We start from the raw sequence: 26,915 nt of genomic DNA, 5'->3' as shown, positions 1-26,915 counted from the left end.
ACCTCAAGATATTATTTTGATCTGACTCACTTTCCAAAGGCCTTTCCCAACCATGAATATCTGGTGTCTGTGAAGAGCTGTCTGGGTCAGCCTTGCATTCATGTGACAAGCAGAGAATCAACAGCGAGATCCCTTAGCCAAGGCGCGCATCGGAACACATGTGTCCTGTGTATACCATTTATTGTTGATTCTGTACTCCAAATCTGTTACAAGCAGCATCCAGCAAAGAAGAACCCCCCACCTCGCCCACCAGGGCTCACACTCTGTAAAACCCTGGGGGCCTAGAAAGCTCTAAATGCATCACCAAGCACCTGGGACTATCTGCAATGATTCCCTAAGTGAGGCAAAATCGATCCACTTTTGAAGGCAGCATGAAGGCGATGAGTTGGTGAGAACAATCCCTCCTTGGGTGAAGAAGAAAGCTCAGACTGGGAGGAGTTTGGCCTGGAGGAGTGCCCACCCCGCCCCTCTCTGAACCACAGCCATGACCTCCTCCCCAAGACCACCACTGCCTCCCCAGCAACTCCAGTTCAATTCCAGCTGTGGGGTCTGTGGGTTGATTTCTTTGAGTGATTCGTAGCTAAAGGCAGGTTACCTCCCATGTCTCTATAAAAACTCCAGTTATCTAGTTTTCTGTAGCTGCGTCCTCTTCATAAACTTCCTGAGTCTGGAAATGATTCCCAACACTGCACTACACAGACATCTGTGACAATGCTATTGCTGCCCGTGAAGAGTTCTGAGAACGGTGCTGTGCCTTTAAATACTGACGAGGAGGAAAAATATACACTCAGCCCAACATTCCCTTGAGGAAAGCCAGTTTTTCTTTAATGGATGGATGAGTTTAACTTTTCCTGTATTTACAAAGCTTTGGATCCACACAGTACCAGGTGGCATCGAATACTAAGATGACGGGGAGCAATAAGACAGTGACTCCCATTTTCCTTGGTTTAGCAATGAAAGCCTAGGACAGGCCATGAATTCTTGTATGAGCTTAAAGAGAGAAGGAACACTCACTGCCTGTTAAATAATGTTGCAGAAGCAAGAGGTTTTAGATCCTCACACATGTACCACTCCTGCACAGGGCTATTGTGAGGGTTAAAAAGAAAATGTCTGCTAAGTGCTTTGAAGGGTATCTATGCAGAGTAAACATTTTTGAAAAACAGTGGTTCTAACCAGTTTTTATTGTCTTTCCTCCAATATTGACCCTCCACTCCAAATGGAGAACTGACAAGGAGGCCTAGAAGCCAGTGAGCTGCGGAGAAAAGTGAACTCAACTCTGGGGAACCAAGCAGCTCACTTCAGCCCCAAGAAGTGAGCAAATGCCAAGAGCCAAGAGCCTGTTGGAAAGGAAACTCCACCCACCTTTTCTGGCAGCTTCCTGACCAGACAACATGGTTTAGAGAGACCACATGGCCTGCCAAGGAAGAGGAGGCTCAATGGTTCCCTCCAGTCTCTGATGGAGAAAGGACCAGGGGCACTCAGAAGGTCAGGAAAAGGGTCCACCAGCCCCACCCAGTGTGCTTCCCTGAGGAGTCATCTGAGGACAGCTGCCCTCAGACCAGCCTTTGATCTGGAGACACACGAGGTATCTTGGGCCAGAGAGGAAGATATTCCAAAGTCATGGCCAATGCTATCAATACCCAGGGTCTGGGCTCAGCTTGACAGGTCACACTGGATGATGAAGACTCCTTCCTTACTTTTCCGATATCTCTGGCCCACTTGTACCCTTGCACAATGAGATGCTTGGGCTTCCTTACAAGGAGTCCTTTGAGGAATGCAGTGCCGAACCATGCTTCCTGTCTGGAGGAGAGTAGGCCATGCTTCCCCTTTGGGGCCCAGGATCAACAAGGCAGGTCACCATTGGGAATGATGCTCAAGCCCCAAGCTCTAGGCTCATTTCTTTTTGGACCCTGGCAAACCCTGGTACATGTCTGCCAGGTACTATAAATATTTTGGAAACATTTTGGAGACCCAGATTTACCTTGGGGAGATAGTGTCTTTTGCCTCTAACAACATCTCTCCCAGATTTCCTGTGACGGAGAGTGAAAAGCTACAAAACGCACTAGCTCTTAACACACATCTGCTCCTGGACTCGTCGTCAGGGCCCGTCAGCACCATGCTGTTAAGGCTGAGGTGGATTTCTTATTTGTCTCGTGCGGCAGAGGGAACCAGTAAAGGCCAGTCAGGATTGAGGGCAGATTTCCAGATCTGTGCAGTATTGGCTTCAGCTCTTTTCTGGGAAGACACAGACACCTGAAAGTCCCCATTTCACTGTTTCTTCTTCTAAAGTGGTATACCAGGTGTCCAGAGAAAGACAGGCATCGTCATGAGTGTACTTTCTTGACCTGTGTGAATATGTGTGCAGCAGGAATGGTGGCCAGGGCAGGTATTCATGTGACTGCAACACTGAACCAAAGCACTCAACTATTGCAACCAGACTACAGGCAGGGAAAAGCTTCAGAGAGGTCCCTGACCCAGTCTGACCTATCTGTGTATCCATGTTGCCTGCTGTGTGTGAGAATGCTGAAGTTCAGTTTCTAGCTGACTGTAATGTCTATGAAGAATTTTACCACGGCCAGAGGGATTGCTGGGTTCTATTATACTTGGCTGTCCAATTAAAGGATCTCATCTCTGAGCTATTTCACTTTCCCAGATGCAGAGTGAAAATTAAAAACAGATATAGGGCATCTCATGCCCATAAAAGGCCCAAGCAGAGGAACCTCCAATGAGCAACAGACAGCTTGTTGGCAGGGTAGGGTGTGTGGTTGCATGGGCCTCTCTAGTTGAGATGCTTCTGACCTTCCCAGTCTGGGTGCCTGAAGGTCTGGCATTGAACACAATTTCCTGCTCAGGCCAGAGTATACCTACATCTTCTCCTCCACCGCTGCTAGCTGGGCCTTTGCAAGGACTGGCGGCAGGGGGAGGGCAGGCAGGGGCCTATCCTGATCTGTGGGGAGCCAGTTCCCAGGAAAGTCCATGCCATCTCCACAAGCCCCAGTCTTCTCCAGTAAAGGCCCCAGATGGAGGATCCTGGTGATGTCTCGTTTCTTGAACTGGGTACTAATCACACAGGTGTGTACAGTTTGTGAAAATCCATCAAACCTTACACTAGCATGCTCCCACTTTTCTGTATGTAGGTTACATTTCCAGAAACAGTTAAAAGAGAAAAACCTTGCAGGTGAACACAAGGACCCCCAGGTACTAGATTGCTTTCTCTATCCAATACCAATAAGCTGACTTTCATGTTTTGGGGAGGTCAGAATTTTTACATGATTTTATTCCTTAAAGGATTAAAATTTCCAAAGCAAAATTTACAGTTCAGAAATACTCTCTAAAGAGGCAAAACTTGTTTCACCGGTGCCTTTCTTCCTTTCCCAGATAAAAATCACAAGAGAGATACTGATGATGGCTCTGCCTTCAGAAACTGAGCAGCCTCAGTTTTCCCTTTCTCTCTATCATAGCATCCTGAAAGCCAGGGCATTTGGCAGTTCTTGAAAAAGCAGCTAAAAGGTTTGAAGCCTCCATTGAGGAGAAAAGTCACCTTGTCTTCAGGAGCAGGAAATGAAGAGAGACTTTTCATTCGAGGGGACAGGGTGGAGCCATGCCACAAACAAGACGAGCAAAGAAGGGGAATCAACTTACATAATACTTGGGAGAGGGGCTGTCCCGGTGGAGAACTATTCCCACAAAGTGGCAGGTGTGTGATAACTGTGTCTACAGAGGCCAGCAGGGGCACAGACACAGGGAAGGCACATTTTGGAGGAGAGCTGGCGAGCTTTAGAGGAGGGGCTTTCTTGAAAGAAGCCCAGGGATGTGAACTGGGACCACCACAGGATTTTTTCCATGGAGGGTTAGATCTCCCTGGTAGTAAGAAGGTTCTGCCAGAACCTCATCTGCAGGAGAACCAGGCAGGTCAGGAAAAGGTAGGGACGCCTTTCTCTAGGGGACCTGAGAGAGAGGGACAGGGGATGGTCTGTGGACCCAGAGGTAGAGGCAGCACAGTGAAATCCCGGGTCCTCTGGGGGTCCCACCGTCACCTAGCCCTTCCTCCAGCCCTCCTCTCTAACACTCATTGGGTGCCTTCATCTGCATCAGGACCGCGTGGCTCCTCTCCTTGCAGCAGCAACAGCAGATGCAGGCAGCCAGGGAGCAGGCCAGGGCAATGATGCCGATGACAATGGCGGCAATGGCCAGTCCACTCTGGGCCCGGGTCATGCCCCCTGTGTCACGACTATCAGGGGTCTTAATGGTGGTCAGATCGGTGTAGTCCTTTGTGGGGCTGGTGAAGTCAGTGGCGGAGGAGATGGAGGTGGTGTCGGGGTAGCTGGACGTGCCTGGATATGTCGGTGTCTTTGGGTAGCTGGGCACCTGGGGGATCCCTGGGACCTGGACACTGGGAACATCAACATTAACATTGATGATGATGAGGGACTGGCCACGGACACTGGCTGGGCTGAAACACACAGGGAGGCTGTCTGTCCCCAGCCTGGCCTTGTTGAGCAGGAGCCAATTGCGGAGCGGAAGGATGTCTGAGTCACACCTCCAGGGGTTGTCATAGAGCCGCAGCTCACACAGCTTCCCCAGGTGATCGAAGATGCCCAAGGGTAGGTTCTCCAGTTGGTTGTTCTGCAGCTGGATGGTCAACAGGTTATTGACATTGGCGAAGAGGTTTCCGGGGAGCTGCTGAAGGCGGTTGTTCTGCAGGGAGATGTTCTGCAGGTTGGCCAACATGCGGAAGACGCTTCCATCCAGCTCCTGCAGTGCATTGGTGTGGAGGGACAGCTCCTGCAGCTCCACCAGTCCATTGAAGGCATCCGGGGAGATGTAGTTGATCTGGTTGCGGCTGAGGACCAGGACCTGCAGCTGGCGGAGGCTGCTGAAGACGTTATCGGGGAGGGAGGTAATGTGGTTGTCATAGAGCCACAGCTCCCGCAGGTTGTGCATGGGTCCAAAGATGCCGGGAGAGAGCTCCTTCAGGGAATTCCCAAAGAGCGTGAGCCGGTTGAGCTGGGGCAGCTGCAGGAAGATGCCGGGGGGCAGCTGGGAGATGTGGTTGTTGGACAGGTAGAGCTTCTGGAGGTTACGGTTGTTGTGGAAGAGGCCGGGCGACAGCATTCCAATCTGGTTCTGCTGCAGGGCCAGCTCTTGGAGGTTGCTGAGCCCGTCGAAACAGCCCATGGGGATGTCTGAGAGTCTGTTCTCATACAGCCGGAGGACCTGAAGGTTGCTCAGGTGCTGGAAGACCCGGGGTGAGAGGTGGGTGAGGCTGTTCTTGCCCAGATTGAGCTTGGTGAGGCCCACCAGGTGGTCGAAGACCCCATCAGGGATGTACTCCAAGTGGTTGCCATGCAGCTGCAGCTCCTTGAGGTTGCTGAAGTGGGTGAAGTGGGCCGGCTGGATCTGTACCAATTGGTTGCTGGACAGCAGGAGCGACTCGAGGTTGTCCAGGCCCTGGAAGAGGCCAACAGGCAGGATCTGGAGCTTGTTGTTGGCAAGGCTGAGGTAGCGCAGCGAGCCAAGGGTGCGGAAGGCACCAGGAGCAATGTGGGCCAGCTCGTTCTTCTCAATCCGCAGTGCGATCAGGGCCGAGATGTTGAGGAAGGGGGACTCATTGAGTTCGGTGATGTGTGTGTTGAGGATCTGCAGGCTCATGGCGTTCCAGGGCAGTGGGGTGGGCACCACCGCGATGCGTGCCCCCGTGCACTCCACCTGGGAGGCCCTGGAGCAGGTGCACTCGCTCGGGCAGCCATAAAAAGCCAGACCCACAGCCCAGGCCTGGCAGCCCACCAGCAGAAGGAGGTAATGCTTCAGTGGCATGGCCTCTGCAAGGGGAGAGAGAGCATGCGGGTCAGGACTGCCTCACCAACACTGCCGCTACTTTTAACCCAGCATCAACCTTGGGTGCCAAACACTGGCTTGCCTTTGAACCCCATGACCACGTGCCCATCTCATGCTACCTATAGCTTGATCTGCAAGCCTCTTCATCTTCCCCGCCGGCCTTCCTACTTCCAGGTCGCTGCCCAAGCAATCCCCCCAACCTAGAGGGCTCTTCATCCTCATCCAAATCTTTCCCACACTTCACTTGCTGCCACCTTAGGATTCCATAAGTCGGCTTTAGTCACCCTCCAATGCCAGTGGTTTCCCCAACCTCCCTCCTAACCCAGCCACAGAGGCCACATGTGGCATCCCCTGTGACCCCGTCTGCCTCCTCACTGCTCAGTAGGCTTCACAAGGGCAGGGCTGCTGGTGCCCCATCCCGACGAGTCCCTTAAGTCAGGGACAGTATCTTATCCATCTCTGTGTCCCTCTCAGTTCCTGGACTTGCTGGCTGAACATGGCTTCCTCAGGAGAAACCAATAGGAAATGAGAATAAACCAGGCCTGAACCAGGGGGGCAGATGCTGAGGCCATGAACATGGAGGCTGCTGGGAGGAGCTGCGACAGCCAACAGAGCAGGACCATGCAGTGATCTGGTGGAAAAGACTGCAGGGAAGCTCGGTTTTTGCTCTCCCTGGGCCCCGCCCTGCCCCATCACCACCAGCAACAGCCTGCCCTGTGTTAACCCTTTCACAGGTGTTTATCACGGTTTAATGCAAACTACCTTCTCAAAAAAAAAGGAAATTATCCACACCACTTCCTATCTCGCTGAAAGGACTGCTGTGGGTCAGCTGATGTTTGGAGTCTGCCTTCTGGGTACCAGTACCACTTTCCAAAAGAAACATCGAGTGGCCTTGAGTAAGTCCCAGAAAACTTAGGATGTACTTTGAGCTGAGAGGGCTTCCCTGGTGGCTCATACAGTAAAGAATTTGCCTGCAATGTGGGAGACCCTGGTTTGATCCCGGAGTCAGGAAGATCCCCTGGAGATGGGAATGGCTACCCACTCTAGTATTCTTGTCTGGAGAATTCCATGGACAGAGGAGCCTGGCGGATTATTGTCCAGGGGCTCACAAAGAGTTGGACACACTGAAAGGTGGTAGGTAGGCCCAAATGTTCCCTCAGACACAGTACTGATCTGAGAATGGATCCATAATCATGGAAGTTTTGGTATTTGAGTTCAGGCCTATAAACTGTATAGAAAGTGGGAAATGGGGCATGGGGGTTGGGCCCTATGTGAATATTTAAGGACCACTAACTAGTTGTTGGGGCTTCCCTGGTGGCTCAGAGGGTAAAGCGTCTGCCTGCAATGCGGGAGACTCGGGTTCAATCCCTGGGTCGGGAAGATCCCCTGGAGAAGGAAATGGCAACCCACTCCAGTATTCTTGCCTGGAAAATCCCACGGACAGAGAAGCCTGGTAGGCTACAGTCCATGGGGTTGCTAGATCTTGAATGAAGTTTGAGGCCTCCAGGCTCAGCTTCCTCACCCTCAGTGATGCTGATAACCACTGTCCCCACCTGAGGCCGTTGTGAGGGGGCAGATAGGAGAAAGGCTGTGGAAGTGATCTGTACAGCATTGTGAAAATGTGTGAGCATGTGCCAAGCTCACCCACAATATGCCCTTATAGACTCATGCAGGCAGGAAGGCCTCAAAGTGCTTTTAACCTTGGCATTCTTAGTCAAGTGATGAAGAATTTCTGTGTATGTGCAGAGCATCTGTAACTTCCATCTGAGGTTCAAAGAGGTCTTTAACTCCCAAACGGTTAAGAACTGCTGATCATGCATTCCCATCATTTTAAGGGATGTAGGAAGCAGGGAAACTGAGGCTTAAAGCCTTAAGCCAAGATCTTCAGATACCTGATGAGAACTTTGAGTGTTAATGCAGTGCCTCTCCTTGCCTCTCCTTTTAATGAGCAAAAGCCCTGAGTCAGAGGAAAGAATTCAAATGATGGTCTATAAGGCCATAAACTGACTGGGTAGACAAGGTATTTCTTTGACCTCTTGTTGCTCCCCTGAACTCATGGGGTCCTGAGTCTGGTCCATAACTCAGAATAGTCCAGGCTTCCTTACCTGGAACTCAGTGCAACCCTCCCCTGTCCCCCAAAAAGTTTACCCAAGTTCATCCCACCCCGGACCTTGATTGTTGCCTTAGTCACAACCCATCCAAGGCTTGACCTGTTGTGCTTTCACTTCAAAGACTCAAATAAGTATGTAAAACTGTAGAGAGAAGAAAGAAAAATAACAACTTGACTAATGAAATCAAGATGTAGAGGAAGGGGGCCAGAATAAGCTATGGACACATTTAAAAGGATGAACTTGTATAGACAAATGTCAGATCCAGAACTTGAGAGCAGAAAATTAACATCTTAGATAGGGGGCACTGAAAAAAGTGAATTAACATCCAACCTTAGATGTCAGGGCTTTTTAATTGATGGTAACAGAGAAGGAAGACTGCTCACAAAAGCTAATGTGATTGTAGATTGCATTAATAGAAGTGTTAAGTGTGGAACAAAGGAGGTGATTGTCTTCCTCTACACTGCCCTCATCAGTCCACATCAGCAGTGCTGATCTCAGTTTCACCCTGAACTTGAAGAAAACCCAGTGATAAACTGGTCTCCTGAAGGACTTCTGGAGAAGAGTTTGAGGAGGGTGAAGGGATGCAGACACCAGAACATTCTTGCACCCACTGAAGGAACTGTGGATGAATAGCCAGAAGGAGAGATGTGAAGAATCTGCAAGTACTTTCTTAATATATGTCAAGGGCTGACTTGGGATAAAGAAAGCAGCCTTACTCATGTGGCCTCCAAGGTCCAAACCAGTGTGCAGAAGCTATGGGGTCACATATTTCAGTTCATCACCAAAGACAGCTTGTCAGAATCAGAATGGACAAACTTATAAGGTAGTAAGCTCCCCATCACTGAAAGTGTTTAAATAGAAACTGAGCAACTACTTGGTAAGGACGCTGAAGAACAGGTTCCTACACCGGGTAGAGTACTGAGCTGGATGACAGCTGGTGTCCTGTTCATCCCCAAGAGGTTAGGATTCTAAGGCTGGGTGTCAGAGCAAGGACATGAGAGCCATCTACCAAGACAATACAAGACAACAGTGTCTGCACTATCTACAAGACAATAGTGTCTGCACTCCCAGGGAGTCCGTGCAGACTGCAGTGGGTGTTTGCCCATCCCCTTGACATGTGTGTCAGAGAGATCCACTCCCTGGACTAACTTACCAAAGGCGAAGCGTCACTTCTGGTTATGAGCCATGCAGTACTCAGCTTCTGTGCCCAGAATACTTCAAAATGGTATTGTTGCCCAAGTATTAGAGATTAAATTAAAGTGCCCATAACCTGGCGAGCCCAGGGCAGCCTCTCAAGTTTCCCCATCTATAAATGAGGGTGTGGGCCAAGGTACGCATCTCAGACCTCTGAGTTTGTACTCCCCAGCTGGGGAGGGGCATCAAACCAGGCCCAGGAAGGGCCCAGGGCCAGGGGAGGTACCTTGTGATTTGGGAGGAAGAAGAACAAGATAATTCCCTTATAGGAGCAGAGCCACTGTTGTTTAAAACAGACCACACTCAGCTTGACAAATATTGCAAGAATTTGCAGATTTTCCCCCTCATAAAACCGTCCCGTCTGTAGAGCTCATCCCAGCACCACATGCAGTGGGCTCCTAATTGCCAGCACTTGTTATTGTTGCAGCTGACACTGACTGCTCCAAAGGACCTCTGGGGAGCCCATTCCAAACCCAGCTGCAGAGCCTCCGGGGAGGGAGGGACCGCAGGAGCAGGGCTGGACGCAGGGCAGGCCCTTAGATTCCCAGTAAGGGTGGCCTGTGTCTGTGGCAGCCCGAGGCGCTCGGGAGCCCAGCACACAGCAGCCTAATAGCCCACGCTGCCCTGCGCCGCTTGGTAGCCGTGACAAATGCCAGTTAAAGTCCCACAAAGCTACTCTAATTACACCTTCCTCCTCCAAGCAGCCAAACGCATTCTCAGTCACTGCAGCGACCAGCCCCTGTCCTTGGAGGGGGCCCAGCCTGGCGTCTGTCGCGGGCCTGGGGAATTCACTGAGCCCACGGTACACAGAAGGACGGACAGACAGCTCACCTGGGCACTCTGACGTGGTCCCTCCCCAGGAGGAGAAGTGCTCGGACCCGGAGCTCTGGCTCTGGGTCGCCTTAGCAAGAACTGCTTATATGACTCATGGGCAAACACATAATTAGCCTCGAAGCCCTGGGCTTTGTTGGCTGGTGGGTTGGGACTTTGGGGTTTAATACCATCATTCACATTCCCTAAACACGAGCTTCCATGGGAGGAGACGCCTTCTTATTTCAATGCCATGGAGCAAAGATTTTGGAAAGAGCCTAGGAGACGGATGAGCTACCTAGCCTTGACTCCAACCTGGAGTGTAAGTTTAGGTGAATTCTCCAGACCTCAGTTTCCCCTCCTGTAAAGACTCCCAAGGCCCCTGGGCAGCTCTGATATATTCCCAGAGACAGAATGGAGATTTGGCCTGAAGCCCCGCCATTCCCACCGCCCCCTACAGGTCGCATGGAACCACCAGCAGAGCCACCTTCTCTCTGAGGCCTGAGGACCTCGTATCCATCTTTGCAGGCCCACCATGTTTCAGAAGTTTTCCAGGCAGGGTAATCCCGCTTGTTAACTGGTGCATTTTCACATGGCCAATAGCCATTTCATGGATTGGGAAGCTCAGAGGGGACCTTTGGGAGGGCACCTCCTAGCCCATCTGGGGAAACTGAGCCCCAGACAGGAGATCTCTCTCCCTGGCCTATGTCCTTCCCCCAGAGAGGCCTCCCAAAACGTGGCTTCGTGTGCACTGAATGTTGCCCCATTTACCGAGGGAGCTGTACTGTCTCTCCCTCACTCAGCCAGTGTCAGCCTCGGTCCAGCTGCTCCTCTGAACCTGGTCCACTGGATCTGAAGTCACTAAGAGGCTCACTGCATCCTAACCTCCCATCTCACTGATATGAGGTAACCACCCCCGACCCCAATCAGTACACAAACACTGTCTGGAAGTACCTGGGAAGTTTGCTTAACAGAATCGACCTCACGGCATCACATCAATGAGGATTACATGTAAAGCACTTAGACTCGCTCTTGGCCCCAAATGAGTACTAAATGTTACTTACAATTATTGTTTATCCACCTGTTGAGTAAAATCAGAATCTCTGGGGGCTCCATCCACAGAGCTCCTGACCCTGAGGTCTGGGGTGAGTGGGTGCCCAGGACCCTGCACATTTAACAAATCCCCCAAGTGACTCTGACACAGGGGTCCACAGCCCTTACAACCACTTGAGACCTAGGTCAGCTGGGACCCCACACTCCCGATATATATCATTTACTGCCAAGCAGTAAAGAGAGACTGAACCCTGAATGGGGGGAGCTAAAGGTCAGGCCACAGACCTGGTCCAGCCCCCTCTGTCGCTATTTCCTTCAGTGGTCCTTTCTCCATCCCTGTCATAAATCTGGGGTCTGAACTGAGTTGAATCCAGCAGTGGAGGCTACTTCCAGGAGCAACACTTAGAGGGCAGGGCATCAAAGGTACCAGGGTCCTCTGAGCCCATCTGATCTAACCATCTGGTCAATGTGTAGAGAGGAAAACTAAGGTACCCAGAGGAATGAGGGGTCTTGCCTAAGGTTACATAATCAATGGAAGATTCCAGACACCCAGATCAGGGCTCTATCTAACCATAATGCTTGGTGACCCCCTGAACCTTAACATGAGGCTTTAGGACCTCATCAACCACGTGTCTGGCAGCACCTGGAAGCAGAAAGAGGTGGCTTCTCTCTCTCCATCCTACAATGATCTCAGGTTCATCTACACTCCACCCTCTAGCTGCCCAGCATGACTGTTAAAGGTCAAGTGCCTCTCCCAACTCCCAGGCTGCATGGTCTGAGAGATGTTCTTCCTTAAGTCTGCCCTGATGCTTATGTTTGCTCAGTTTCACCTGAGTGCCCTGGAGGAGTGCAGGGAAGGAACCAGAGGGATTGATCCCATCATCTCAATTCACAGCCCCATTCAGGACTTTACCCCTAAACACATCCTGGAACCCCAAAGGAAGAGGGGCCACCCCCTCATGCCCCACCTGGTTCAATCACTGACCCCATCTCTCATGGCCCACCAAAGTCAACATACAGTTCATTTGTTTAAAGAAGAAAATGAGAAAGAAAAAGCCAGTCCTTTCCAGCCCCAGGGTTAGGGGAGGCAGGGCTTCCTAAAGAGGCCAGAGCAGGGCTGTAATTAGGTTGGCAGAAGCGGCAGGAGATACTGAAACTTGCCAGCAGACCAAAGAGACACTCCTACTTGGGGCTTTTATTTTAAAAGCCTTGGGCTACAGCCCCTTTCTCAGGGTACCACCTGGGGGGGGGGGCAACTTTGATAAAATGGATCAACCTCTCCTCAAAGGATCTTGAAAGAAGTTTCTAAATCCCGTGTTCCCAAAGCCCAGGGAGGCAGTGAAACCGGAAGCTGGAGTCAGCCGTCGGTGGTCAGGACTCAGCGAAGCAAATTGCCATGTGTGATCACTGCCCCAGGAGTGTGCGCTGGCAGGACAGAGTTAGAACAGCTTCTAGCCCAGCTCTCCTGACTTCTCCCCATCTGGGTCTACTTCCACCCACACCCCACCACCCCTTCTTCTGCTGAGCAAGCCAAGTAGCGTCTCCAGCCCTGGGAGAGCCTTCCATGTCCTGACTTTCTGCAGGGTCTGTTCAGAACCCTTCCCCCTGGCCCTGACCTCTCTCACATACTTGTCTCCTCCCCCCAGAGCCTGCCTGGCCGACTCAGGACCACAGGCAAATAGGACGGTCTGGTCCTGAATGTGCCCCAGATGTTCCATCGAGGCAGAGTGCAAGAAGTGGCAGCCATTAGAGAAGTTCTAAATTATGGAGCCAGTTGAGCTACGGTGATATAATCCTAAAGGAGAAGCCAGAGCATTTCAGTCTAGCACCTTCAGTCTGAGTGATGTGTCATCCAAGAGAGAGTCCCAGCCAGCTCGGAGGTCACGTGTCTGGCCCTGGACGTAGACTGGCACTCAGCATGGCTGGGAAACTCTAGAGAAGTTCTGGTTTTCCACAGTTGGTTCCTTGGCCCCACTTCTGCCTCTACGTGTGAGGAGAGAAGCTGGTAAAGGTACAACAGTCACAATCTTAAATGCAAACCACCCTCATCACAAATCCATCTTCAGCCCTGACTCTTTCCGCCCAAAGCCTTTAGCGGCAAGACAAGAGGGGGAAGTGGCCTAAGCCACACACAAACTTAGCATCCAGAAAAACTCTGAATCCACAGCGGAATTCCAAACTGGAATCCAAACCAGACACCAGAACATCTGCTGAAGCTGCTTTCGTAGCAACTGTGAGTCAGTCTATGAAAAGAGGACAGTTCTTGCCGGGGGAGCCCCCAGCAATCCCTGAGAGACCCAAATTCACCATGGACCACTGGTGCCCACCATAGTAAGTGCTGAAGAAGAGGACCTGGGTTTGAATCATCTGAAACTTAAAAAAGAGAAAACTCTTCTCCCGATGGAGCTAGTATCCTGAAAGAGGTACACTTGCTGGGTAACTGGTGTGATAATTTAGTTAACTTTCCACGCGTCTTGCCAACCTAAAACATTTTCTGAGCATCTCAGATCGACATCAGGGACGGGTAGGACAAGTGGAGCCACAGGCGGGTCAGGGATCAGGAGAGGCGGGCTGTGGCCCCAGGCGCCTGGGCAGCAGGGAGGCTCGTTCTGAGAGCATCCTCAGGCACCACGCCAGCCCTGCCTCTTCTGGACTCTTCCCCGGGGGAGCGGGGTCAGCAGAAAGGGGGGTGGGTAGCCAGGGTCCTTCCAGTCCGGTAGGAGGGAGGGAGGAGGCAGGGGGCCAACCCGCCTACTTACCAGCAGCTCGGCGCCCGCCCGCCCGCTTGCCGTCGACCAGAGGGAGCCGGAGAGGAGGACGTGGGGCGGCTCAAGGCTGCAGCATGAGTGCGGCTCCTGGGTCCTCCGCGTATTTAAGGGCTGCCCGGCGTGAGTCACCGCCAGGGGCAGTGTCGGCGCGGTGGCAGGGAGGGGCGCGCGCGCGCCACTGCAGCGCTCGACGTGCGAGGACAGCGGCACGGCATCCCCCGGGGAGGCGAGCCTGCCGCGCTCAGGGGAGGGGGTTTCCTTCTGCCAGATGTTATGCTGTTTTTTTGGCCCGGGAACCGGGGTGGGAAGGGAGCGTTGTTTGTTTTTTTGAACACGTTTTCCTCTTGTCTCTATTTCCCCAGTGTTTCTTTTGGACTCTCAGTGGCATTGGCTGCTGCGGTTCTAACAAAGGGCTGTGGCTCTAGAAAAAGCATCCGTCTTTTCCGTTTAAACCTTCTACTCAGAAGTAATTTCAAGTTTACAGAACATTTGCAAGAATAATACAAGGAACCCTCTTATTTGCTTAACCCAGTTGACCCTGTGCTAACATTTTGGGAAAATTCTGAGGCAAGTTACCCCCAGGGTGTTACTCCTAAAAACAGTGTTTCAATTCCCTTCTGACATCATCCTCTGTTCCCTCACTGCCCCTCGCAGAAGTGGGTACACAGGGCAGTCAGGGGACCTGTCAGAGTGAGGGTCTCCCTATGTCCCGCACCTCTGCATTGGAGCCATCAACCTGCTGCCCCAAGTGGGAGGGTAAGACACCATTTCTGTGCATAGTATCACCAAGGGCCTGGGAAGGGAAGAAAGAAGTCATAGTTGGAGGGGTGGGGAGGCTGTTAGGCCCCAGCTTCTCCAAGGTGGAGCCTCAACAAGGTATGAGCCACGCTGGGCTAAGCCACCTGCCCTCCTCGGCGCAAGTTACCCTCGCAGCCAAGTGGGGAGAGCGATATTTACACACAGTGCCTCATGGGATGCCGAGAGTCTTAATTAATGTTTGCACTGTGCTTTGAGATCTGTGATGAAAGGAAAACATAAAAGTGCGTAGTGTTATTATTGAAATAGTCATTTGGGTGGCTTGCCATGGTCAAGCCCTACAACCTGAATCATGCCACATGCCTCCTCACCATGGCCCCATGATTCAGAGCCAGAAGCAAAAAGTACCCAGTCCATTAAGTCATACTGGCCCAAGAGGGGCAGGCAGAACTTGGAGGGGATCCCCACACAGCTCCCAGCTGTCCTCTTCAGCCACCAGCCTCCCTTCCAAATAATAGTCCATGTGGAGAACTCCTCCTGAACCCTTACTCCCCTGGAACCTCCACAGCCCCAAATTTGAGTCTTCAGCTGCCTTTCCTTAGAACCTACAAGAATAAGAATATTCCCTCTTTACTTTCTTTCCTCCCTTCCCAGTCCTGACACCCAGCTGCCCTGTGCTAAGCCCCGTCCTGGGAGCTGTTGGACAAGACAGGGATGAATCAGAAACATTTCCCGCCATTCAGTGAGCACCTACTGCGAACCAGAAAGCGCACAGGCGTTTATTGCATTTATGCATTACTTTGTCTACACTGGGTTTCACAGCTTCACCACTATTGACATTTGGGGTCAGAGGATTCTTTGTCATGGGAGCTGTCCTATGTATTGTAGGATGCTTAGGCATCCCTGACCTCTACCTGGGGCTTCCTGGGTGGCGCTAGTGGTAAAAACCCACCTGCCAGTGCAGGAGTTGTTGGAAACGCTGGTTTGATCCCTGGGTCAGGAAGATCCCCTGGAGTAGGGCATGGCCACCCATTCCAGTATTCTTGCCCAGAGAATCCCATGGACAGAGGAACCTGGTGGGTTACAGTCCATGGGTTCTCAAAGAGTCAGCCATGACTGAAGCAACTTTGCATCCATGCGTGCAAGACCTCTGCCCACTAGACACCAAAAACATCCCTCCCAAGTTGTGACAACCAAAAATGTCTCTACCCAGTGCCAAACGCCCCCTAGGAAGTCAATACACACACACACTCGCGTGCATACACATAGACATGGCCAAGAACCAATGATTACCAAATAAACCTGTGAGCGGGAGTAATTGCCCACATTCTACAGATAGAAAAACTGAGGCCCTGGGCAGTTAACTAATTTCCCCAAGGCTACCTACTAAGTGGCGAATCTAAAATTCATACCTTAGATTCTTTGTTGTATGCTACTTCCACCACATTGTATGCTTGGATATACATAATACTATAGATAGAAGTGTGACTGTGTGGTGATTGGTGCAGAGTAAGGATTCGAAGGGGAGGCCCCTGACAGAAGGTCACTGATAGAAGCTTCCCTGGGATAAAGTTGATACCTCTGGGTGCATTTGAAGGGATAGGACTTGACTTTCATGTAATAAGTGACCTAAAAAGATGAGCAGAGGGAATTCCTTGGTGGTCCAGTGGTTAGGACTCGGTGCTTTCACTGCTTTGGCCCAGGTTCAATCCCTTCTTGGGGAGCTAAGATCCCACAAGCCTCACAGTGGGGCAAAAATAATAGATAAATAATTTTGTAATTAAAAATAGAAAGATGAGTTGGATCTGGAAATGCAGAGACAATTAAGGAAAATCATGGAGTCAGAGCAAGAAGGAGAGAGAGCTCACAGTCAAACACTGCATGAGCCGAAGGTGCTCATGGCCCCACAGGGGCGGCCTGGGGCGCCTTTTCCAGGGTTGGGATGCCCCTCTGCAGGCAGTAGGGAGCCCCCAAAGGTCTTGGAGGAGGGGACTGGCACAGTCCAAGCCATACTGCTGGAGGTGTAGTACAGCAGGGTTCCCAGGTTTCACGGAGGACCCATGGGTACTCATAGATAAAGCAGTTTCCAGAGCACTTCTATCATTTTCTCTGTCCTTACGACCAGCCCTAGGTTTCAGTACAGTAACTGGGCTGTGCGGAGAGGACTGTTTCCCACATTAACAGTGGGCAAGAGTTGCACACAACCATATATAAAATAGAGAAACATCAAGGACCTACTGTATAGCACAGGGAACTAAATTCAGTATCTTGTAATAACCTATAATAGAAAATAATTGAGAAAAAAGAATATGTAAGATCCCCTGGAGAAGAGATAAGGCTACCCCCTCCAGTATTCTTGGGCTTCCATGGTGGCTCAGCTGGTAAAGAATCTGCCTGCAGTGCGAGAGACCTGGGTTCAATCCCTGGGTTGGGAAGATCCCCTGGAGAAGGAAACACCTACCCACTCTAGTATTCTGGCCTGGAGAACTCCGCAGACTGTATAGTCCACGGAGTTGCAAAGAGTTGGACACAACTGAGCGACTTTCACTTCACGTACATATAATCGAATCACTTTGCTATACAATTGAAAGTAACACAATATTATAAATCAACTATACTTCAATTTTTAAAAAAAGAGAGTGTATGTGGGGATCTAGCTACAGGACGTCTGGGTTTCTGCTCACTGAGGCCCTCTTTTTCATGGGGAGACATATTCTCTGCTACAGGGAAAGCGAAATGATCCAAGCCAGTCCCCAGAAGTGAGATCTATTACTGGTGAAAGTAAAAGCCTGATTCACTCCCTGCAGGCCCTGTAAACTTCAGAGCTCACTTTCCAGCCCCCCTGGGAGAACCAGAAGGGCCAGGTTGTCTCAGAGTTTCAGGGAACTCTGCCCTCCCACCCACCCACGATTCTCTAATTTGGGGAACAAGCACAGAAGCCAGGGAATTGGGGGCCATGTGATCTAGCCTCCCCCCTGGGGAGGAAGCCCCTCCACCTCCACCTCAAGAGATGAAGTTATAACTGTGCTTGGTCTGCTTCCAGGGTGGGGAGGTCATTACCACACAGTGAATTCCCCTGGTAGTTGGGCAGAATAAACAACATGGAGACACTTAGGCGTGGGAAAGATGTGTGTGGTCTTATGCACTTTGATGGGAATATAAACTGGTGGAGCAGTAGGTACCAAAATTCAAAATGTGTAAATCCATTTACCAGCATCAATGCTACATACACAGATGGGAAACTGTATGGGCAAGAAGCTACATGTTCAAGATGGGTCCATGCAGCATTGTTGGCAATAATAGATCATTGTAAGCAGTGCAGATGTCCATCCATAAGACAATGATTCCACGCATCCTGAAATCCCTGCTGCTGCTGCTGCTGCTGCTAAGTTGCTTCAGTCGTGTCCGACTCTGTGCGGCCCCATAGACGGCAGCCCACCAGGCTCCCCCGTCCCTGGGATTCTCCAGGCAAGAACACTGGAGTGGGTTGCCATTTCCTTCTCCAATGCATGAAAGTGAAAAGTGAAAGTGAAGTCGCTCAGTCGTACCAAGCAGCTAATTTAAAAGATGGGGTTCATCTCTGTTTGCTAAGAAAGAAAAATATATGATGTTTTCAGCAGACTAATATATAGTGTGTTAGTTGCTCAGTCATGCCTGACTCTTTGCACCCCATGGGCTGGAGCCTGCCAGGCTGTTCTGTCCATGAAATTCTCCAGGCAAGAATACTGGAGTGGGTTGCCATTCCCTACTTCAGTAGATCTTCCCAACCCAGGGATAGAACCGGGGTCTCCTGCATTGCAGGCAGATTCTTTACCATCTGAGCCACCAAGAAAGTGCATGATTGCACTAACTGGTTTTAGGAAAACACTCTGTTGATCACGATCACTCAAAAACTTCGGTTTTCCCACTGCATGGCTCTTCAGTGCCTATGGGGTCAGCCTGGCACGGGCATCCAGGGCCTGTCCCCTTACTTCTCTCCTTTCCAAGGTGGCCCTGTTCAGCCCTCACCTGTTCTTCCCCTCCCAGCAGCCCAGCTGTCCTGAAGACAGAGAAGGCCGTGGCCCCTGAGTTCCAGAGGCATGGCTGTGGTTCCAAGCTCATTCCCACAGCCCTGGCTTCTCCCTGAAGGAGGAATTTTAGGTTTTTCCTCAGAGCAGTGAATCCCAAAGACAGGCATCACTTTTGCTCACCTGGACAGCCTTTCATAACAGGACTGGGATGCAGCCACCACCTGTCTCTGATCACTCACTCTGTTTTATAAAAAAACCAACACATACAAGGAGGAACAACAGAGGACAGTGCAGGTGAGAGAAAATTTCAACCAGCTATACATCTGTATTTGTGTGTGTATTAATACATACATGTTAATGCATACTTTGTCTACATCTCATATATAAACACATAGAAAAAGATCTAGAAGGATACATATAAAATTGCCACAGTAGTGGGGAACAGGGAGCAATGGTGGAGGAGGGTTTTTTATCACTGTGTATTGTTTTACGTTTCTCTTAAGAAAATACACAAATGAACTTAATTCTGAAACAGAAAGAGACACACGAACACAGAAAACAAACCTATGACTACCAAAGGGGAAAGGGAGGTGAAGGGAGGGATAAATTAGGAGGCTGAGATTAATATATGCACACTAATATGTGCAAAATAGATAACCAACCAGGACCAGCTGGAGAGCACAGAGGACTGTACATCAGAAACTTAATACTGTAAATCAACTATATTACAGTTTTAAAATTTTAAATAAACATGCATCCTTGAATTGCATCTAATTGATCATTAGAATGACTATTTTAAAAAATTAAAAATAGAATTCTATTTTTTAATGTTTCATTTTATTGCATTGAGACCTATCTCCCTGGGCCCTCTACCAATGGTTCTCTCCCCTACTTCAGGCCCCATCATGCCTGCTGTCACCCATGGGCCAACCCCTTGGATGCTTGGGGCCCGTGAGCAGGCTCACCCCTCTCCAGAGCCCCCTCCTCTCCTTCCCTTTTGGACACATCACACAGTCACTCCCCTCCACCATCCTGGTTGCTCAGCTTGGAGCCCCAGAATTCACTCAGCAAACTGAGTGTTCAGTGAAAAGCAGGTCTGGCCAGGGGCCCACATACAGAAATGAATTTGTCTGAAAGGGACTCAAACACGTGAACAGTCACAGCTGAGCATAAGGCCTGTGTGAGGTGGGGCCGCACAAGGGAGCTGCCCAGCCTGCCTGAGCTGCAAGAGGCAGGCTTCCCCTAGGAGATGACTCTTGGTCTAAGCCTGGTAGGATGGCCAGGCCTTTGGGCACTCTGAGAAGAACAAATAGCATTTGCAAAGGCACGCAGGCACCGAAGACCACGGCATATCCAAGCTGTAGCAAATAAACCACAGGCAAGGTGTGTGTGAGGGTTCTGTGGCAGCACTATCTGGGGAAAAAGCAGAGTGGGCCGTGTGCAGGGTCCCACCAGCGGACTCATTCTGCGGGCCGTGGAGGGCCATGGAAGTGTTTGGTCAAGGAGAGATTTATCAGCTTGGGGTCAAGCAGTGGTTTTCAACCAAGAGTGATTTTGCCACCCTGCTCCCCAGGGGACATTTGGCGATGACTACAGACATTTTTGGTTGTCACAACTTGGAGAATGCAAGTAGCATCTAGTGAGTACAGGTCAGAGATGCTGCTAAACATCTTCCCAGACATGGGCCAGTACCCCTACAACAAAGAACTATCCAGGCTGAGATGTCAAGAGTGCTGAGGTCAAGGATCACTGATGCAGAGGATGGACAGTTCTGGCAGCAGTACAGAAGATGGATTGCATGAGAGGAGGGGGTAGGGGTATGGAGACATGAAAACAATTATAGAAATAGCTCAGAGGGGAGACGGTGAAAGCCTGAGCTAAGACAAGACAAGGACTGAGAGAGAAACCTGAATCAAACGTTATATTAGGAGTTAAACATAGCGATGGATTGGTTATGGTGGTTAAGTGAGAGCTGTTACTATATGGGTAAGAGGACAACAAAGTGAGCCCCCAAAATCAAGAGTTTAAATGAGTGCTTATTTTCCATCTAGAGCTGGAATGGTGCTGCCTCAGGTACTGGGTTCTCATCAATCTGATTGAGATGGAATTCCCATCTCAAACCATGGTTGCCATCTCATATCCAGAAAAGCTGCTCCAGCTCCAGCCTTCACATTCATATTCCAGCCAAAGGAAAAGCAAGGAAAGAGGAAGTGAAGGACTCAGTCCTTTTCTTTACAGAAATGACCTAGAGGCTATACATACCACTTCTGATCACGTTCCATCAGTCAGAACTTAGTTGCGTGGCTGCCGCTACTTGTAAGGGAAATGCAGGGTTGAGCTGAGTGCCATGTATAAAAGCAAAGCTCTTATAACTATGGAAGTAGGGGTGAGCAGCCCCTGAAGAACTCGTAGCAGTCCATGCCACAAGTGATGAAAGAGAAAAAAATCGTGAAGGAAAACGGGCAGGTATTCAGCATGAGTGACTGAGTGGATGGTGAGTTCTGTTAAGAGGAGGAAACACAGGGAAGGGCGTGTGGGGAGATGGCAGAGTCACTGGGACAGACTGTATTTGAGCCCTATGGGACCACAATGTAGACTGTCTAGCAGAGTCCAAGACCAGGGTCTGAGCCCAGGGGAAGGGTCTGGGTGGGGATGGAGATGTGAGGAACTGTCAATAAGGACACTGTCCAGAAGAGGTGCTGGATGTGGAGTCCAAGAACCCCAGCCATTCAAGCAGGCTCTACACATAGAGGACGAGAGGGAGGGGCCACCTGTGACCCCCTGAGGTGGCCTGTCCTGTGCAGGAGCACTTTTCTAGGGAGACAGCTTGCGGCTGGCATCAGATTCTCAGGGGTCTGGGTGCAGAGTAAGAAGGTAAGAAGGGGTTCAGAAAGGCAGTCTGGGGCTCCGCAATATTACTGAGGCAGAGAGAGGAAGAGGAGCCCAGCAGAGGGACCAGAAAGCAGTAAGGAAGGTAGGAGTGCTGAGCAGCAGGATGGAGCATTAAGATGGGGGTGGCGGTTGATGGGTGGGGCCCATAGACATGGCGGTAGTGTGCAGGACCAGAGCAGATGTAGGAAGCGGGGTCCCGGAGAGAAGGGTGGGACAAACGGCCCATCCTGGAGGGGACATGGGGCTTTGGGGGGTGACAGAGGATTGAATGCATCAGAGGTTGAGTGGAAATGTCCAGCAGAGAGAGTGGGATTGTGAAGAGAGAGATAGTACAAATTATATCTTCTTCTTGAAACCAGTTCCTGACACTAGCTTCAGGGATGGTCCCTGCACCAGGGACCACAGCTGCACCCTTTTCTTGCTGCCACAGAAAAGGGCTCAGACTGCTGGAGTGCCTTCCACCTCTGCCTGTCTTCTCTGACTGGGTCCTTGATAAGTTAGTCGCCTCTCCATGCCTCCTTGTCTCTGTGTGTGAACTCAGATGAGAAGAAAAATCACGGGTGAAACACCCAGCTCAGTCCTGATCACAGAAGGTGCTCAGTGCTTGGGAGGGCCCTTCTCTCCTCCCCATCCTCCCCTTCTTACAGGACAGCTGCTTTTTACTTCTCAGAGAAAGGATAGTCTTTAAGGAAATGACTTTATAATCTTCCTACCTGTCCCAAAGTGTCAGGATTTGGGCCATTTAAAGAATCGTACACCAGCCTCATGAAGGAAGAATAAAATGCTCAAAATACACAGAATAGGACAAACAAGTTAATGGGACAAGCAAGTAGAAAGTCACCTTATTTTTTTCGATCATAGTTTATTATAGGTTCTTGAATATAGTTCCCTGTACTATGTAGTAGGTCCTTACTGTTTATCTATTCTATGTATAGTAGTGTGTATCTGTTAATTCCAGACTCCTAGTTTATCTCTCCCCACTCTTTCCCCTTTGGTAACCCTAAATCTGTTTTCTATTTCTGTGAGTCTGATTCTGTTGTGTAACTCAGTTCATTTGTTTCATTTTTTAAGATTCATATGTAAGTGATATCATAGGATATTTGTCTCTCTGTCTGACTTACTTCAGTTCAGTTCAGTTGAGTCGCTCAGTCGTGTCCGAATCTTTGCGACCCCATGAATCGCAGCATGCCAGGCCTCCCTGTCCATCACCAACTCCCGGAGTTCACTCAGACTCATGTCCATCGAGTCAGTGATGCCATCCAGCCATCTCATCCCCTGTCGTCCCCTTCTCGTCCTGCCCCCAATCCCTCCCAGCATCAGAGTCTTTTCCAATGAGTCAACTCTTCGCATGAGGTGGCCAAAGTATTGGAGTTTCAGCTTTAGCATCATTCCTTCCAAAGAAATCCCAGGGCTGATCTCCTTCAGAATGGACTGGTTGGATCTCCTTGAACTTAGTGTGATAATCTCTAGATCCATTCGTGTTGCTGCAGACGGCCTATTTCATTCTGTTTTCTGGCTGAGTAACATTCCATTATATTTATAACACATCTCTATCCATTCCTCTGTTGGTGGACGTTTAAGTTGCTCCCACATATTGGCTGTTGTAAAGAATGCAGGTGTGAACTTAGGGGTACATGTATCTTTTCCAATCAGAGTTTTGTCCAGATATATGCCTGTGGGATTTCTGGATCATATGGTAACTCTATTTTTAGTTTTTAAAGGACCCTCCATACTGTTCTCCATAGTGGCTGCACCAATTTACATTCTCACCAACAGTGTGGGAGGGTTCTGAAAGTTGCCTTTTAAAATCCTCGGTGACAACTCCCAGACTCATCTCCATCCATAACTGGTTATTAGTTAGTTGTCCAGGTGTCATGGGGTGGTTCTTTATCCTTGCGTTCTGTTCCTGATGATAATGATGATGTGTTTAGAGTTATGAGTGTCCCAAGGAGGCTGTTTGGTCAGAGGCTGTCAAGCCTGGAAGCAATGGGTGGAGAAGAGAGGATTTCACACATGAAAAAGCAATCTTATAAACAAACAACCCAATTAAAACATGGGCAAAGGACTTGAGTAGGTATTTCTCCAGGAAGATATACAACTGGCCAACAAGCACATGAGTAGATGCTCAGCATCACTAGTCACCAGAGAATTGCAAACCAAAACCATATGTATCACTTCACACTCATTAGGATGTCTACTATCCCCAAAATAGAACCTAGTAAATGTTGAGGAGGATGTGGAGAAATTGGAGCCTTTGTGTGTTGCTGGTGGGAATGTAAAAATGGTGCTACTGTTGTATGTAAAAACATGGTGGCTTCTTAAAAATTAAACAAAACAAAGACCTCTACTCAGTACTCTGTAGTAAACAATACAGGAAAAGGATCTGAAAAGGAATAGATATATCTATCTGAATAACTGAATCGCTTTGCTGATCACCAGAAACTGATACATTGTAAATCAACTGTACTACAGTATAAAATAAAATTAAACACAGCATTATTGTATGACCCAGCAATTTCACACACACACACACACACACACACACACACACACACACACACACACACACGTATATGTTGTTGTTTAGTCACTCAGTTGTGTCCGACTCTTTGTGACCCCATGAACTGTAGCCCGCCAGGCTCCTCTGTCCATGGGATTTCTCAAGCAAGAATATTGGAGTAGGCTGTCATTTCCTTCTCCAGGGGGATCTTCCCAACCAGGGGTGGGACCCAGGTCTGCTGCATGTGTCTTGTATCACAGGGAGATTCTTTACTGCTAAGCCTGGGAAGCTTATATATATTTATCCAAATGACTTGAAAGGTTGGTTCTATGACCTGTCCACATTGGGTGAACCAGGAACCAGCTCATTTAGACTGGGTCTCTGTGTTTATCTTTTTCAAAAAGGCCTCATTTTTAATTGCATAGGAAAACGTTTCACCAGTTAAACAAGGATCTTCAACTCTGTCTCACATAATTTGATAGGAAAATTCCTTTTTTTGTGTTGTAAAATACGTATAACATAAAACTTAGCATTTTAACCATTTTTAGGGGTACAGTTCAGTGGCATTAAGCATATTCATATTATTGTGCAACCATCATCACGATCCATCTCTAAAATTTTGAATTGCCCCAAACTGAGACTCTGTACCCATGAGGCATTGGCTCCCCATGCCTCCCTCTCCTAACCCCTGGCAACCACCATTCTACTTTCTACCTTAATGAATATGAATGCTTAGGCACTTCACATAAGTTGTGTCATTTGTGCTTTTGGACATTTGGGTTGCTTCTCCCTTTTGGTTATTATGAATAATGCTGCAATTAACATGGGTGTACACTTTTATCTTTCAAGTCACTTACAGATACACATGGCAGAAAGTGAAGAGGGACTAAAGAGCCTCTTGATGAAAGTGAAAGAGGAGAGTGAAAATGCTGGCTTTTAACTCGGCATTTAAAAAACTAAAATCATGGCATCACTTCATGGCAAATAGATGGGGAAAAAATGAAACAGTGACAGACTTTATTTTCTTGAGCTCCAAAATCAATGAGGATGATGACTTGAGCCATGAAATTAAAAGATGCTTACTCCTTGAAAGAAATCTGTAACAAACCTGGACAGCATATTGAAAAGCAGAGACATCATTTTGCTGACCAAGGTCCATCTAGACAAAGTTCCATCTAGTCAAAGCTATGGTTTTTCCAGTAGTCATGTATGGATGTGAGAGCTGGGCCATAAAGAAGGCTGAAAGCCAAAGAATTGATGCTTTTGAAATGTGGTGTTGGAGAAGGCTCTTGAGAGTCCCTTGGACTGCTAGGAGATCCAACCAGTCAATTATAAAGGAAATCAACCCTGAATATTCATTGGAAGGACTGATGCTGAAGCTGAAGCTCCAATACTTTGGCCACCTGATGCAAAGAGCATTGGAAAAGACCCTGATGCTGGGAAAGACTGAAGGCAGGAGGAGAAGGGGATGACAGAGGATGAGATGGTTGGACGGCATCACCGACTCAATGGACACAAGTCCATGGGGCTGCAAGGAGTCAGACATGACTTAGCAACTAAACAACAACAACTATATCTATATCTCATATATATATAGATATAGATATGAGATACACATATGTATATACACATATGTATATAATATATACGTGTGAACAATTCTCATACTGAATTATGCTGCACAGAATTGAAGATCATTGTTTAACTGGTGAGATATTTCTCTATGCAATTAAAATTAGGCCTCTCTGAAAACATTATCAAAGATAAATATAGAGACTAAGGAAGCTGGTTCCTGGTTCAGATGGACGTGGACAGGTCACAGAACGCACCCTTCTGCTCTGGCCGGAACTCAGCTCACTTCACCTAGCAGACATGTCTGGGCCTTTGAGAGAGACTGACCTGCCTCTGGGTGACGAGCATATGAGCCATCATTCCCTCCCCTATAATTTTTTGTCTTCTGTAATTTTCCACATTTTCTGTAACTGACTTGATGACTTTTACATTGAAGAAAACAATCCTTAAATTCCCCATATTTTAAAGACCCCATCCTCCATGCCGGCCCCTATGATCGAGGGCTCAGTATTTCTCAGGAGGGACCTCCATTGCTCAGGACTAGCCCTCGAGTGAAACACTCTCTTGCTAAGTGAGTCGTGCAGGTAGGACCACAGGGATAGGTTAGGCTCACAGTCCAGATGAACAGACGTCCCAGCAAACCTTTGTGGCCATCAGCTGAGCTCCTGGTAGGCACTTGTAGGGACAAACAGTCTGCAGAGACAAACTGGAATGACCTTCAAGGCCGCATCCTGAGAGGTCAGTCTCAGGGGCCTGAGACACATAAACAGCCACCATAAAGCATCCCAAACTAAAACAGGTCCTGACCTCATGCAAGCGGAGTATCCGGAAAGGACAGAAGAGGGCAAGGTTCCCCAGCCAAGACAGATCAAGGAAGCCATGGCGAGGGGATTGCAGGCTTCGGAGAGTGAATGGGGTTCTGCAAGGGTTTGAAGGGGGTGAGGAAGCATTCCAGACAAGGGCCACGGGGTGATCAAAGGCAGGAAAGGGTACTGTTTGAAGGGTGCTGATTGTCAATTGTGAAGCCCTTGTATGTCCGGCTGAGAGATTTGGGCTTTAATAGCTGACTGCAAACCAGGAGGGTGGTTGGTGGTGGCTACAGTTTCATTTACTTTGTCAGACTAGCCCACCTGGACCATGAGGCCTCAGCCTCTGCTTTGTTGTCCTGGCAGCCTCAAGTCACACCAAGAGGACAGTGTGAGCCTAACCAGCAGCTGTCTCTGAATCTACAGACTGACTCCAGCAAGGCTGCCAAATGTCTTTTTAAACACTGCTTTTCAAAGAGCCCCATCTTCCATTTCCCTCAAAGCTATTCAGGGAGTTTTAAAATAGTCAACAGACAGGAGTGGGAAGGGGACAGAGCTAGAAGAAGAAGGGAAAAGTTCTCTTTGGCCTAAAGCAATTTATTTGA

At 49.3% G+C, this 26,915-nt stretch overlaps 1 protein-coding gene across 1 annotated transcript; it reads right to left on the bottom strand.

Annotated features, from left to right (window-relative positions):
* Positions 1-163: 163 nt before the first annotated feature.
* LRRC15 (leucine rich repeat containing 15) lies at positions 164-13,854 on the bottom strand. The gene is made up of 2 exons (XM_027957204.3): positions 13,766-13,854; positions 164-5,822 (listed from the first exon to the last, which is right to left on the bottom strand). The coding sequence occupies exon 2, from the start codon at positions 5,815-5,817 to the stop codon at positions 4,063-4,065; it is 1,755 nt and encodes a 584-aa protein (XP_027813005.2). The 5' UTR covers positions 5,818-5,822; positions 13,766-13,854; the 3' UTR covers positions 164-4,062.
* Between the last annotated feature and the right edge of the window lie 13,061 nt (positions 13,855-26,915).

The sequence above is a fragment of the Ovis aries genome, chromosome 1 (genome assembly GCF_016772045.2).
Source record: "Ovis aries strain OAR_USU_Benz2616 breed Rambouillet chromosome 1, ARS-UI_Ramb_v3.0, whole genome shotgun sequence".
Classification (NCBI taxonomy): Eukaryota; Metazoa; Chordata; class Mammalia; order Artiodactyla; family Bovidae; genus Ovis; species Ovis aries.
This window is presented reverse-complemented; position numbering and strand designations above follow the sequence as displayed.